The sequence below is a fragment of the Poecilia latipinna genome, unplaced genomic scaffold (assembly GCF_001443285.1).
Source record: "Poecilia latipinna isolate Pla-1442-1.1 unplaced genomic scaffold, P_latipinna-1.0 Scaffold657, whole genome shotgun sequence".
Taxonomy (NCBI): Eukaryota; Metazoa; Chordata; class Actinopteri; order Cyprinodontiformes; family Poeciliidae; genus Poecilia; species Poecilia latipinna.
In genome coordinates, this window is record NW_015113273.1 from 71,365 (window position 1) to 86,749 (window position 15,385).

A 15,385-nucleotide genomic window follows, 5' to 3' on the forward strand; every position below is an offset into this window, starting at 1 on the left:
AAACTGGAGTCCTTCTTATGTCTACTTAGTTTCTGGCAGTTCAAAACGTCTCAAACTTTAAAAAGTTTTAAATTGTTGTAATACATGCTGATGGTTTTGTAAGCAGCTGCTTTCTGGCAGTGTGTGCTCACACTGTGGAGGGGAGGAGCCCACAGAGCGACTGACTCATGCAGAGAAAAAGAAATAGAGAAAGAGAGAGAGTGAGAGAAAGGCAGGGAGGCGGCCTGTGTCACTGTCTGGCTGCCCACAGCTATAAAAGCCGCTCTGTACCTGGCAGAGCAACACGGAGACGCTGCAGCGGTTCATTCACACCGAAGATCACCACGCTAAAGGTAGACTTTTACTTTTCTTTTATTATTCTCTTGTGTCAACTGGGAGTTTATTCTGACCGCATTACTCAGGCTTTTGGTTTGGAATGACAGAAAGGGAGGGAAATGTGCTTTTCTGTAACTTTTTAAGAGTTTCACATCAAGTAGAGGAAAGTTTTAAAAAATGTTATCTCCTTTTATTTCTCGTTTTTATTATTCAGTCTTCTTTTTTTTTTTTTTTTTTTTTTTTTAGAAATCCAAATGACCAAATGATGATGTAGATTATTTTAGCTTTCCTCGGCCTGTGCTGAAATCCTGCGTGGTCAGAGAGGCTCTCTGGTGTTTCTGGGAGCACACAGAGGCTTGAGTTTGATACCCATTCATTTAGGTGAGGCTTATAAAGAGGGAGCCAGTTCAGACTGAGGAAACCAGAAGGGGAAAAGCATCACCAGAAACCCGTTCTCCCTCCAGACTGGTGTCTGTAACAAACTCAGACTGTGTTTATGTGGCGGGGTTCGTGTGTTTGCCGAGCTCCCCGGCGGAGTCGGATGGATTAGTTAACACAATAGACTCTCCAGAGTGAGAAAGTTCGTGGCTTGCTGCGCTCCAACTCGTTTGCTGGCTGATTTCTTCACTTTCTGCATCTCCTCCTCCTCTTCCTCTCCTTCCACTCCTGCTGTTAATCCCATTTGATGGCGATCTCTTTCGCACTCCAATCCAAAGAAGAATGTCTTCAGCATTCTTGCAGCAGAGGAAACTCACTTGAACAGAGAATAAGAATAGGAGAATGGATGAAGATGAAGCAGCCTTCATCTGTTTTACGCCTAGATATAAAACGCATATGAAGCTTGGTAGGGGGAGGCGACGGTGTAAGACGAGAAAGAAAGAAAGTAGGACAGGGAGAAAGTGTGCGACCGTGAGTTGTTGGAAAAGCGCTCTGTGCTTCACTTTAAAGATTGTAAAAGAGAGGAGGGGTGGAGTGGTGGGGTGAGAAAACAGTCTGCTTCTATTTTATGTGGTGTGTGTGCAATTATAGACATGGGCAAGGGGAGTAGGAGGCAAGAATGGATGGTGGTACCCACGGAGGAGTGGGGTTGAGAGTTAGTTGAGCCCTTTAGGAGAAGAAAAGCTGGAGTAAGTAAGACAGAGCAGCAGATGTGAACGCAGTGACTAATGGACTGTAGATGGATGCTTCAAAGTATTTTATTGGGTTTTACGTGACAGACCAACACAAAGTTCTGCAAAAATGGGAAGCAGAAGGTGAAGCCTCAAATCTTTCACAGGTTTGATTGTTCTGTATTTTAGCTCCATCCATCTTTCCCCACAACTATGACTGGCTTTGAGAAGCCTGATCCTCACAGTGTGATGTTGCCTCCATTGTTGTTTCATCTTGGAAGTTGTTGGGTATTTTTGCCACACAGAGTTTTGGAAAAGTTAGATTTTGTTCTCGTGATTTAAGTTCATTGATTGACTTCTGGATTTTGGTTTATGGAGTACAAAGTCATGCCACATTTCTTAAGATTTGTAAAATAAGAAGTTAAAACTGGATTATTTACATATCAAATCACAATTACGCTCCACTTTGAGTTGGGCTGACGGGTAAAATCCCATTAAAGTATCCTGAAGTTTGAAGTTGTAACTTGGCATCATGTGAAAAAGTTCAAGGGTCAAGAAATCCTTTGAGTCTCAACAGCAAAAACACAAAGTCCTACCAAGCATTTCTGAAAAGTTACTTGTAAGTTAGTTTTGTCTTATTTCAAGTTTAGTAAGATATTTGTACTAAAAATGAGACGTAAAATACTTGGTATGATTTTGTGTCTTTGCAGTGTCTTAGCTAGAACGTGCTCTGTTTAACTCTTTGGAGCTAGCTATCCTAAAACTCATTGGCAATAAACTGTATTTTGACAGTAAATGTGTCATAAAACACGTTGCTCTGCTCAGCAAACGTCTAGAAGCTGCTGATGTGACACATGTCTGCAGTACCAGGTGACTGAGGGAGGTCGGACATCATCAACCGATGAGTCTGCACGTCATTTCATGTGATGAGCTCAACTCTCTGTGACAGATTAACGTGATTTTACTGCTTCAGGCGAGTTCATGCAGAGACACACGGCCATGATGACGCAATGCTCACTGACAGCAGGGCAGCGTTTAAACACAATGATAATGTGATTAATCTTCAGCAATTGGAGGATTTTAATCTTGCTGTATCGCATTGTATCGTTTTGCAACCAGAAACTTCTAATATGTTTTTATTTGGATTTTATGTGGTAGACCCTGATACTCTCAAATGAAACCCAGAACAATATCCAGTTGGGTTTTATTTAGAGGGTATCAAAGTAAAAGGGGGTGTACTATAAATTTGCAGCATGCTTTTCAGGAATCCACTTTGTAATTATGCTCTACTTTGTATTAAATCTGAATTAAACACATGAAGGGTCGTGGCTTCAACTGTACACGATTCCCACCTTGTGTTTCTGTGACACTAAAATCCAGTTTTACTTTCCACCATAAATCATTTATGAATAGCAAAGTCCCCCGGCGTTACCTAGCCACAGAGGTGTTTGCAGAAACAAATATTCGGAGGTGTAATGCAAACACACGCTGGCTTTATAAGCTGAAGGCAGGAGTCTAGTTTCCCCCCCTCCCTCTTCTTCTTTTAGAGACGCACAGGCAGAGACTCGGCCGTCTCTGTGTTGTTGTTGTTTACAGAAGGAAACCCCTCATTACTGCCGACGTACACTCAACAACTTCCTGCTCGCTTCCTGTCTTCAGCTGGCGAGGATAATAAAGCGGCTCCATCCTTTACGGCCAGCTGCAGAGCTGGCAGGATCGGACGGCGGATAAAAATCCCTCGATGGCTCTCTGCTAACTTGCTCTGGTCCTGAACTGCAAAAAACACAAAATGTCAACAAGTACAAAAGTACCTTACAAGTCGCTTTTCAGCAAACTATGGGAGCTTATTTTAAGTAAATAATTCGTTGAATATTGATGGAAAAAGTACTAGTTATAAGTGGATTAATCTGCTGATGGAACAAGATAATTTAACTTATAACATTTGGAAAACTTATAACTAGTACTTTTTTAATCTTAAGGAATTATTGACTTAAAACAAGCTCCTAAGTCTTGCTGAAAAGTTACTTGTAGGTTAGTTTCGTCTTTTTTCTTGTGTACTGAGATATTTGCACTAAAAACTAGACCAAAACGTCGTGGTAAGATTGTGTTTTTGCAGTGTGGAACAAGGAGTTTCCAGTGCGACGTGGGCCGTTAGAGTTCAAGTAGGCAACAAAGAGAAAACATGGCCTGTTACAACGCCGGGGTCTCCATTTATTAAAGCAACATGCTGCTGCTGCATCTGGCGCTTCTCACTGAGCCTGAAACATCACAGCGCTGTAAAACTCTCCCTCGGCGACGTTACCGTCAGCCTGCTACACGGTCCGATTATTATGCTTTTAGAAATGTGACAGAGATTCCAGTCTGCATCGCTCTTTGTCTCGTCTTTCTTCCTCCAAATTTGTTAAGAATGTACAAACCCGACCCAAAGAGACCTCCTCCATGGAGTCCTCCAGGAGAGAGGGGCAAAGACACGGGGAGAGGCCTCCGAGACGGAAGATTAATTGCGTCTTCCAGTCGGAGCAGCACACAGAGGAGCTGAAGTGTTTTCTCTGTGAAGCGAACGGCTTTGTGGGCCAGTTGGCCCGAAGCAGAACAGCAAAACACAGGACTGTTGGCGTGGCGACACAGGAAAACTTCCCTACTAATTAGATCCCGCTCTGACTTATGGACGGAGAATAAAAGGGACAAATGGAAATCTGCTGAAGGCTTCTTGTGAGAGATATTTACAGAAACTACAGGTCAGGGTATCAGCAGCTGAGCTCAGGTGGATTATTAAGAAGCAATGCATGGTGGGCGACTCTGTTGGACTTTGCGGTCAAAGATTTCTGGAAGTGGAAGCTGGAGGCTGATCTGATTCTGGACAACCTCTGGCAGGTAGCTTGATTGATCCAAACTCTCAAGTGGGACATGAAAATATTTACACAGCTGGAAATAAGACCAGACTGACCGTTTAAACATGAAGCGAATGTTTAAACCAGATTCAGATGCAGCTGTAATTTGGCTATAATTATAATCTTCTTGCACTAAGTAGTTTTGGAGGACGAGAGCTGCCAAGCCATGACAGATTTTTTGAATCTGCATCGAAACTCTGTGGAAAAAGCAGGATAGTTACAAAGTTCTTGACAAGCCAAGTCCCTAATTTTGTGACCAAATTCCGATCTCTGATTTTTGTGGAGCTCGACCTGCAGATCTAGATTTCAGGGGAGATTTCAGAACAGCAATGAGAACATTTAACAAGACAAGTTGTAAATGAAAGTAAAACTGGCTTTTGCATCACATGTTAGCCTAGTTACGATGTTCTGAAAGCGTTGCTTTCTCTTGCAGCCGGAATAAAAAGTAGAAATAACAGCCTACGTGGTAGGAAACAAACCTCATAGCTTGTGATTTTGGTGACACACTTCTAAAGAAATGTATTTGCACCTCGAGCTGGAATTTGTAACTTCCGTGACCAACCTGAACGCACCATTCATCGATTTATTTTTGCGACTCTACCTCCTGTTTCAATTTTTTTTTCTTAATTCCAAGTAGAACTGTAACACAAGTATGTAAAAGAAGAAGAAGAAAAAACCCTAATGAATGCCAAAAAGGCCTTTGAAGTGTGTTCATGCTGAGCCAGTAAAGCAGTGAGCGATGGGGCCGTGAGGATATGAAGTGTGTTTCCTTTCTGCCGGCCGCTTCTGCCTGACGCACCGAGAACAAAGCCAAAAAAGGAATGAAACTGCTGCGGAGTGCCGCGAGCCTCGCCAGCTGCCAAACTATTCCTGTAAAAGCTCACTTTCTTTGGAGGCCTGAGGAGGAGAGCTTTGGGGAAACGTAAAGGAAAACGTACACAAAGAGGCAGACATGTTGAACCGATTGTGTTGCTTCTTTTGTTTTTTGTTGCGGTGGGTGAGAACCGTAAGGAGAGCACCAGGTGGGGACGAGCTGGAACGATCGGAATGGATGCTTGTGGATTAATGGGTATTTATTTGAGCCTATGAAGTCCACTCTGGAAGGAAGCGCATAACCAAAATGAAAAACCAAAATGGCTCGGAGAGACTAATCAGTCATGCTGCTGTTGGCAGCAGGACCTAAAAGAAGGCGGGTGGGAGGTACAGGAGGGGGGGGGCTGCACTGTCACAGATAGGAAAAAATAGTTTAAACACTCCACTGATTATCTGACATCTGGAAAAGATTTGGGCACGTGAACTTGGTGGACTCCAGACAACATGCGCGCGCCGGGATGTACAGTATTTTCTGAGCAGTGGGGAACTTCTCATTCTCACATGCAGCACACACTGCACAACACGCTGCACAACACGCTGCACAACACGCTGCACAACATGCTGCGCAAGATTTACAGCTTCTCGGGCTTTTCCTAGAGACCAGTGTCGTCTTCCTGATGCCTGCGGGAAGCGGCGCTTCAGGCCTGTGGTTGCTATAGTTTGTGAAGACTCAAAGAACCACATATTGCCCTCATTTACAAGTTTGGAATGTAATTTTGGGAGCCTGTTGGTGAGGATTTATATACATGCTGTGTGTTGCTGCTGTCTCTGGTATCAAACGTTTCTGAAATCCTCCTGTCTTTTTAAGGCATGTTCCTCGAAGGATTCTGTTTGGTTAGCCGACAGAAGCTCAAGTTATACAAATAATTATACAAATATAACATGTCGGAATGTAAATAGCTAAGAAAGTAAACCCTAAACCACAATGCCTTGCAAAATTATTCACATCTCATAAACTTTTCCACATATTGTTTACCTTAGAAGCGAAAGCTTCTATGTATTTTATTCCCCTAAGGTCCAGCTATGTGGCAGAGCTACAAAGTGTCTCAGAGAAAGTTTGCTCTAATATGAACATTTCGAAGGACTATGAATATTTCTGTGAGACATGAAGCTTATGAACCACTGCAGGATCAAAGGAATCCTTCATTTGTTGTGTTTTTAAAAGTTTATGGACTTCACATACATAAAAAAAGATATATACAACCACCCTGAAATGAAAAGGATCAAAACAACTTAACAACACTTGGTCTCTTTGAAACTTTACTAGTTCATGTAAAGTTTCGTGGAGGATAGAAATGTGGAGCAGATGACATCCGAGAAACTCCACCGTCTCTCCTCCACAATGACATCGCAGGACAGTCACCAAACTGGACAACCGCAGCTCTGAAAACCCCCAGACAAACAACATTTCATCATCTGGATTAATGACTCACATGTGTCACAGTTATGTTTTTCTTCTTTCAGCAAAACATCCAAGCAGGAGTCATACCAAACTGTGTTTCACAGAGTGGAAACGGGCCTCTGCAGCGCTTCTATTATCAGTTTTCTAGGCTGCAAGCCGGAGCCGAACAACAGCAGTCTGACTCCTGCAGCGCATTTAAAGTGCTGTCAACAGTCTGGCTCTTTGTTAACGGCTACAAGCTGATAAACTATCAGTCCCTGCTGCTCGTGCAGTTGTTTCCTCCCTAGAAGTCGGACATATTCCAGTTTGACCAAACCTGGTGCCTGACGCAGCCCAGGAAAAACAGTTCACTCTAGTCAGTGGTGAGAGAAACGTCAGAGACGTTTCTAAAGGTTAAACTCTGTCAGTAGTTCTCTCACTGACTGTAGCTGATGCACTGCAAAAGAAGAAAATACATCTTACTGAGCATTTGTGGTCTGTTTTCTAGTAGAAATAAGACAAGTGTATCGATTAGAACAAAAGAAGTGCTAGTTCCAGTGGATCTAGCACTTTTTCATCAGCATTAAAGAATTATTTACTTAAAACAAGCTCCTGTATCTTGCTGAAAACTGATTTGTAAGTTTCTTTTGTGTTATGATATTTGGTAAGACTTTGTGTTTTTGCAGTGTAGAAACTTGTTGTTGTCGTTGTGGAGAAACTGAAAACAGATGCTGGGTTTTGTAGCTTTTTTTCCCCTCAGCGTTGCCGTGTTACATCCGCCCTCCACCTGCTGTAAAGCGGTGAGGATTAAAGGAAGCTGGCCTGACTGAGTCTTCTTCTCCTCTTCCTCTCAGGAACGCGGCCCAGCTGAAGCAGCTGCAGGACCAGATTCTGTTGGAGCAGCAGGAGGCAGCCATCTGGCAGCAGCAGCAGCAGCAGCAGGAGCACATCCAGGAAGTCCCACCTCCACCCTTGCAACTGCTTCAGGAAGCACCTCCACCTGCTCCGCCTTCGCCGCCTCTCCCCCCGCCCCCCTCCTTCCAGGAGCTGGAGAGCAGCACCGCCATGCAGGCCAGTACCTTCAACTACGCCCGGCCCAAGCAGTTCATCGCTGCCCAGAGCCCGGGCGGGGCGACCTACGTCGCCCACTCCTCTGGCTCCTCTGGGTCCAGCCTGTCCTCCCCGCTGTCTCCACCCGCCTCCCACAAGCCCTTAAACCGGGTCGCCCTGCCTCCTTTCACGAAGGCCGGCAGCGTTGAGTCTCCGACCTCTCCGTCCTTCCCGCCTCCTCCTCCGCCCTTCCTCAGCCCCAGCAACCTGTCCTCTCCCTCCGGCCCCGGCCAGGACTTCCCCCCTCCTCCACCCCCGCCTCCTCCTGTTTCCATGTCTCCAGTCGGCTCAGATGTGTCATCGCCGTTCTCCTCGGTGCCCCCGTCTCCCGCCTCCAGCTTTCTGTCCTCGGTGCTGCCCTCCAGCCCCTCCACACCCGGCAGCCCCACCGTCAACAGCCTGGGCCTTCCCAAAGGCAACGGCACCATGTAAGTGTCCAAATGTCACACATTTGTTAAATGTTCAGCTGCTGCGGTTTTCTTTCACACTGCACTGTGACAAACGAACCAAACTTGTTGAAAACCTGTTCCCCTCCTCGCCTGTGGTGGCGCTGCATTAAGAACAACAGAAAGAAATGACACAAAACCTCTGAAGAAGACATGAGCTCAACTCCATTCTTGACAGAATGTAAACAAAAATGGTTGTAGGATTTCTGTTTTGTAATAATAATAATAATAATACATTTTATCTATAAAAAGCTTTTAAAGACAGTCAAAGACGCCGTACAGTAATACGATTAAAAACAGCAGCAGTAACATCAAGCAGTCGGGAAAACAAAAGACCACAATGCAGTTCTCCTGCTAACATGTTTGTTTTGGTTGTATTTACCCAGAATGCCCTGCAGTATAGTCTGCTTCCTGCTTTTGGAGCAGTCTCTGGTCCACTTGCGTTCACATTCGCATTCAAACCACACCAGAGTTCACTTCAACCAGACAGAGACCGACTTTCTGGACAAACGAACCAGAGCTGGATTAAAGCGGACTAAACAGGGGTGGTGTGAACGCACCTCTACACTCCACTGTCTGTTCAGAGTTATGCATTGTGTCAAGCGAGAGATTCGAGGCCCTTTCTACCCATCATGAGCCCATAACAGAGCCGGTTGGACGTAAACGTCCAGGCGGCAGGCGGGAGGCTTAGACGGATGAGAAACGACATGTTTACATTTTTATACGACATGTTTGAAAAAGAAAAACTAGATAAAGCAGCGAGAGAGAAAGTAAAGTTTACCAAAGGTGTAACGGCAAGAAAATAAACCCTCTGACCTGAGAGGGAAAGATGAGTCCAAGTCAAACAAATGCTCACACATGCCATTAATTTGATAAAGTCATTTATGCAACCAGAGGAAAGTTCAATTTAGTTTTTTTTTTTTTTTTTCACACGTCAGACGTGGAATAATAAATGAAGTGCTTCAGCTTGGGAGTCCAGAAGCCTTAGAATGGCTTTGTGGCCTTTTTCTAGACACGTATATTAAAAGGATTTTGTTTTTTATTTATTCTTGAATTTCTTCAGATCAGGCCGTGGTTTATGTATCTTTTACATGTTGTCAGACAGATTCTACTTAAAGATGTTCTCCCACCTCTTAACACAAGTAAATGAAAGAACAAACATATCTGATAAAATGTGCTTTTTATTTTTTTACTGGAAGTTTGTTTTGCTGATAGAGGATAAAACATTGTTACCCTGAAACCAGGTGTCTATCTACACCAGCTCATTCTCCAGAATTTGAATTGATTTTGTTTTTCTAGTGCGATCAGCAAACAATTTATAAAATATTTAATATTTATCATCATGCTTTTGCAGAGCTAATTTGCCCTTACACTGCAAGGCAACCAGACCCACAGCAGTGTTTGGCCAAGCTTCCTGGACGGGACACCAGGAGAAAATCTAAATAGAAGAACATTTCTTTTCATTCCAAATTAAAAACATGGAACAAGAAAATGAGACGGTGCTGCTCAAAGTTTGAAATTTAGCGCAGTTTTAAGAAATGAAGTGGTGTGTGTGATTAATCTGTAGACGGAGGATGGAAACTCCCTGATGAGTGTTTCATCTCCCCTCACTGTCCTCCGCAGGGCTGCCTCGTGTTCACATCCACGTATGATCCATCACTTTTATGTTTTCATGTTAAAATCCCACACTCGGCCCCGTTGATACTTTCATTTTGCTCTTGGCTGATAACAATCTGCAGGTCCTTCCTCTCTCCTAACGAGAGGGGAAAGTTTTCCCATTCCACCTTCATCTCTCCGCCGGTTATTTTTCATCAGCCCCTCACTCACTGCTGCACTCCCTCTCTCACCCTGGCATTCCTGCTGCATTCATAGAGAGATAAGAAGATACAGAGAGGAATGCAATAGCTGGACATGTCCAGATAAGGCCTAAAGAGAGACAGAGAGAGTTCTGGTAACGATGCAACAGGAGGAAGAAGATTTGAGATTGTAGGAGCGTGTGTGCAAAGAAGCACGACTTTAATGATGAGGTTTTTTATTTTATTTTTATCTTTCTTTCAGCAAAGTGTTTCCGAGGAAGTCGTCAGTCACCAAGACGCCTCGCGTCGTCTCCGACTCCGACATCCAGGGCTCCAAGGATGCCGTCATCCAGGATCTGGAGAGAAAGCTGCGCTTTAAAGAGGAGCGCATGAGCAACAGTCAACAGGTGTGTTTTCATCCGTGTGTGTGTGTGTGAGGTCCTGTCAGCGAGTGTGATCACCTTTTAACATGGATTAACACACGCTAAGAAGAACAAAAAAAGCAAATTAAAAGATTGCAGTTCCATGAAAGTGATACTCATTCAGCTTCGGTTGGATTTACCTTTGAATGAATGTGAGACGTTTTAGCAGCGGGCCTGAACTGCCACCCGACCCGACGGCGTGTGAACGTGTTTTTGTGCGACTGACCCCACTAACCCGCGCTGACCTCATTAATCCCTGATTGCAGAGGTTAACCTATGAGGAGAAGATGGCCCGTAGGCTCCTGGGGGCCGACAACGCTGCCACAGTCCTGAACACACAGGACACAGAAGAGGAGCCGATCACACAGGTACGGGGGCCCTTCACACGGGGGACCGACACCGCTGGGGCCAGATGCTGGAATTATTATTATTATTATTATTATTATTATTATTATTATTATTATTCACAGTCATCACAGGTGGATGGATGGAGAATTTTTATTCTCTATAATTAGGGAGCGTCAGGGTTCATACAACACCCTGGAGTCCTGATCAAGGTTTCTGCATGAAGTCCTTAAAAGTCTTTACATTCAAACTGCACTGTTTGTAATAAAGTCCAATCCAAAATTTGATTAAAAGACGAAATTTGGAGAAAAACAATTTACAGCTGAAACCAGATATTTTCTACAAAAGACTCTTTTTTCCCCTCACTGTCTGAAGTTAAATCAGACTAAACATGTCAGTAAGAATCACCAAGATTATTTATATTTGCTAAATGCAACAACATTTGGTGAGAACATTTTATAGAAATGTATTTTTAACTTTCTTTGTTTATTGTGTTTGAGGTAATTTACCTCAACAAGATTTGTTTAAATTGTGTTAATGTCATAAATATTTATCATTCCTAATGACCCGATGACTTATTGACTCATTTAGTTGAAATAAACATTCACTCATGTTTGGCGTTGGATATTTTACAGCAACATGGTTGAAATTGGGGGATTTTTTTGTGTGAAATTATTAGTGTGTTGTTCTCGGAGCAGTCGAGTGTATAAAGAATGTGCAAAAGAGACATTTCAAAACAAATCTGGTTTCTGCTGTAGAATACGATCACAAGATATAATTAATAACAGTAATAAATGATAACATATTACAGTGATTGGAAAATGTATTTTGTAGTTAATTTGTATTGTCTTTATCTCCAAACTTTTCTTAAAAATGCCTGAAGTTTACAGTGGGAACTGTGTACGAACCCTGAATCCATAAATCCCCTTAGACCTTTTTTTCACTTTATTACATTACAAACCACAAATCTTTATGTATCCAATTTTGATTTCATGTAATCAGAAACCAAACGTGTGATGCACATCCGGATTCAGCCGCCTTTTAGTTTAAACATTTCACGAAGCACATCTTCCACATTAAAGCCGTTTCTACCAAGTATTGGCTCAGGGGAGCTGAATTCGGTTACATGCCGCACTTTTCAGATTTTCTGAAAAAACCAACACGTCGTTTCTCTTCCACTTCACCATTATGCACAACATTAGTTGGTCCATCACACAACACTCCAACACGACGCAGCGGAGTTTGTGTTTGTAACGTGACGAGATGCGGAAAGTTGGAGGGATGAAATGAAACATCAGAGAGAAAAAAATCAAACAAGCTTTGAGTGTCTGTTTATGAAATCCTTGCAGTCAGTAATATATCTGAACGTCAACAAACTCTAAATAATGTTTTGGAACACATGGTTGCAATATATGAAATCAAAAGGGAAATATTGCAAACGTCCGGCTGTGAGTAAGTCTCTGTTGCGTGTCGACATTGTTTCTGCATCTGGCCCCAGCAGGGGAGCATCACACAGGCATGGAAACGTTTCACCAACACGTCCTCACTGGAGCGGGTTGTTTCTCCACCACCCCCCCCTTCCTTCATTCTGCTGCATGTTCACCTTTTGACACGAAAACTTTCTCTGATGACCCTTCTATCTCCCGATCGCCCGTCGGCCCCGCCCTGAGCCGGTGAGGAGCAGCGGCGGTCCCGCCGGCCCGCCATAAAAAGCTCTGTTTATCCAACCCTCTGTTGTTCCACGGCAACATACAGCTAGCGCTAATGTGGCTGTTTGTCTTACTCAGAGCCAACGAGCCAGTTCTGTTGAAGTGAGCAAAAATAGCAACAGTTCCTGGAGCCGGTTGTGTATTTCAAAGATGAGCCGTCCGTTTCCAATTATGTCAACCGAGAAAAAGGCTAAATTTGAAACAACGTGAAGGTACAGCCGCTAAACGCGGCAGTGAACACAGAGGGTTGACAGGTCACTTCTAAACACACCAAGCTGTTCCACGTTTCCATTTCTTTGTGACTCTTTGCATGGAGAGCTGGAGTGGTTGGAGCACAGGGAGCACTTGTTTCCCCTCACTGTGTGACGCTCAGAGCCAAACACACTCAAACAAAACGTGTGTTTTCTCCCAACAGGAAGACAAGTCAGCTGATGCAGAAACTTACCCTCAAAAGGTTCATTTCAACCTTCTCTTTGCTGACGCACTGTTTCTCTTTTTTAATTATTATCCACACCGTTTTTAGATCTGCAAATTGAAATCACACTGATGTGTTTTTAGAAGTTAGAAAACCAGACATGTGAATCCTGTCCCTGGTTTCTACAAGCATAAAAACGTCTCGGTGCCTTACTGCAGTATTAATATCCATTACAACCACACACCTTAATGTGTTTTACTGGGTTTTTGCACAATGGACCAACACAAAGTTGCACATTTATGTCCAATCCTCCCTGATGCCTCCGAATGAAACCTTCAGAAGTCACCTAGTTATCTGAACCACTAGCAAATAAATGAAGCAGACATGGAAGAAACAAAAAAAGGAACTTTGTGCAGCGTTTTAAGCTGAACACTCTACGTCCTCTGTGAAACATGGTCACGGCAGTATCATGCTGTGGGGAGGCATTTCTAGAAGAAAACCTGTTAGAATCTGCACAAGACTTTAGGATAGGATGGAGGTTTGTACACTAGAAAAATGGTTTATGTCAAAGATCAGTCTTATATTAGAATGGCCCAGTCAAAGTCCAGACCTAAATGTATCTGACAAAACCTGAATGTTTGCGTCAAGAGGTTCTCCATCCAATAAGACAGAGCTTAAATTTGCCTGACATCTTGAAAGGTCTAATTTGTCAGAAACATGTTTTAAAAACCATAAATCCTTTTCCTTCTAGTTTATCATTATGCAGCATTTTGTGTTGCTTCATCAAATCAAATCCCAATAAAACGCATTAAAGTTTGTGGTTGTGACAAAAAGTGAGGAAGACTTTTGTTACGCGCTGTTCAGTGTGTTGTGTTGCTAAATCGTCACGTCTCACAGTGACGCACGTCGTTTTACGTGTTGTTCACGTCTTAAGCAGCGAACAGCCCCGTTTTTCAGTCCGGTCCTCACAGAATCGAGCTCCTCTCGGTGTGATCTCGGGTCGGCACCGGCCTGCTCTCTGCGCCGGCTCAGGAGGATTAGCGCCGGCTCTGCAGCTGCGCCCGAGGCCTGTCATTATCTGCGGGATGTGTCATCACGCTGAGCTGCTCTGCAGATGTTCCTCCGCGGAGCGATGAGGGATTGATGGGGATGGTTGTATAGGGGGAGTGGCTCATCTGGGGGGGAAAGGACTGGGAAGCTGAGGGGAAGAGTTCGGCTCGATTGGGTGACGATGAAAACGAGTTAATGAACCTCGGTGCTCTGTCTCTGCACGCTTCTCAGATTCTCTCTGGTCTAGACATCTCCTGACTCGCCCCATGTGTCTTGTGTTCAGGAGTACAAAGTGTCCAGCTTCGAGCAGCGCCTCATCAGTGAGATCGAATATCGCCTGGAGCGTTCTCCGATGGAGGAGTCGGATGACGACGTCCAGCACGATGAGGACTCCGCCGGCCAGGGGGTGGCGCCCTCCTTTGACCAGAAGCTGAAACACTACAAGGTGTTCGAGGGCATGCCGGTCACTTTTTCCTGCAAGGTCCACGGAGACCCCAAACCAAAGGTGCCCACCACTGATTCACACGGTTTCATGGGATCACACTTTTTCCTTTCACACGACTTTCCAGCAGTACACTTGGATGCAGCATTCTGTATCCACAATCTTCAGAGATTATGTTTTAGTGACCTACCTACAGGAATGTCCTTAAAAAACAAGCCATCGTCCTCCTACCACTTCCTGTCGCCTTCTTTGTAGTTTTTGTCAGTAGTAACATCCGGTTGTTGATCATGTGACTCTTGTGATGCGAAAAATGGTTTTTCTATTGCAGTTTTGCGAAATCCACATCACATAGTGCTAAAAGCTTTTATCAAAAAACATGAGGTGTTTTTTTTAATTGCCGTGTTTCCATTAAGTGAATCTATTTTCATAAATCCAATTTGTGCAATTTTATGGTCAGTATTTCAGTCTGCAGTGTTTCACATGATTATGTGCAGGTGATGACACTTATTTAGTAAATTATTGGGGGTTTTTTGTCTTGTGAAACTCATTTTCTGAGCTGCTGAATTTTGAATTTTTGCTAACTGTGGTCCATAATCCTCAAAGGATGTGTAATAAACGCACACAGAAGTTTCTGAATTACAGAAATAAGTTAGGTTTTGATAATAGTCTAACTTCTTAAGAAGAACCCGGTGTCTATGAATTATGCCTGAGTTATTTCTGAAGATGAAAGGGGCCGATGAGCAACCAGCTGTAATAAGACACAAGGATATTGTTAGAACATCTGAAAACCTGGTGCTACTTTTAAAATATGACGTTCACCGAAAATCACAGTATAACAACAAATCTTGAGTGTTGAGTTTTTGCATCCTTTCCTTGCAGGTATATTGGTTTAAAGACGGCAAGCAGATCTCCAAGAGGAGCGAACACTACCGGATCAGCCGGGATCCAGACGGTACCTGCTCGCTGCACACGGCGGCAGCCTCGCTGGACGACGACGGAAATTACACCATCCTGGCAGCAAACCCAGACGTAAGTCAGAAAAAAAAAAAGAAACATTTATCTGGGAGGCTGCAGATAACGC

General features: G+C 43.7%; 1 protein-coding gene and 1 long non-coding RNA gene across 7 annotated transcripts in view; one reads left to right on the forward strand and one right to left on the reverse strand.

The window, feature by feature from the left end:
* Nucleotides 1-15,385, forward strand: part of palld (palladin, cytoskeletal associated protein) — an 82,643-nt gene that overhangs the window by 60,583 nt on the left and 6,675 nt on the right. For 4 of the 6 annotated variants that reach the window (XM_015043924.1, XM_015043927.1, XM_015043926.1 and 1 more), the window contains 6 exons: nt 7,424-8,107; nt 10,184-10,328; nt 10,610-10,711; nt 12,813-12,851; nt 14,146-14,367; nt 15,184-15,333. In XM_015043924.1, the coding sequence (XP_014899410.1) occupies nt 7,424-8,107; nt 10,184-10,328; nt 10,610-10,711; nt 12,813-12,851; nt 14,146-14,367; nt 15,184-15,333 (1,342 nt within the window). The remainder of the gene's footprint in view (nt 1-7,423; nt 8,108-10,183; nt 10,329-10,609; nt 10,712-12,812; nt 12,852-14,145; nt 14,368-15,183; nt 15,334-15,385) is intronic. The other 2 variants (XM_015043928.1, XM_015043931.1) reach the window with 2 other exon arrangements.
* On the reverse strand, nt 535-7,195 carry LOC106954443 (uncharacterized). Its single transcript, XR_001426368.1, has 2 exons — nt 4,993-7,195; nt 535-1,049 (listed from the first exon to the last, which is right to left on the reverse strand). It is a non-coding gene; the product is annotated as an uncharacterized LOC106954443 (long non-coding RNA).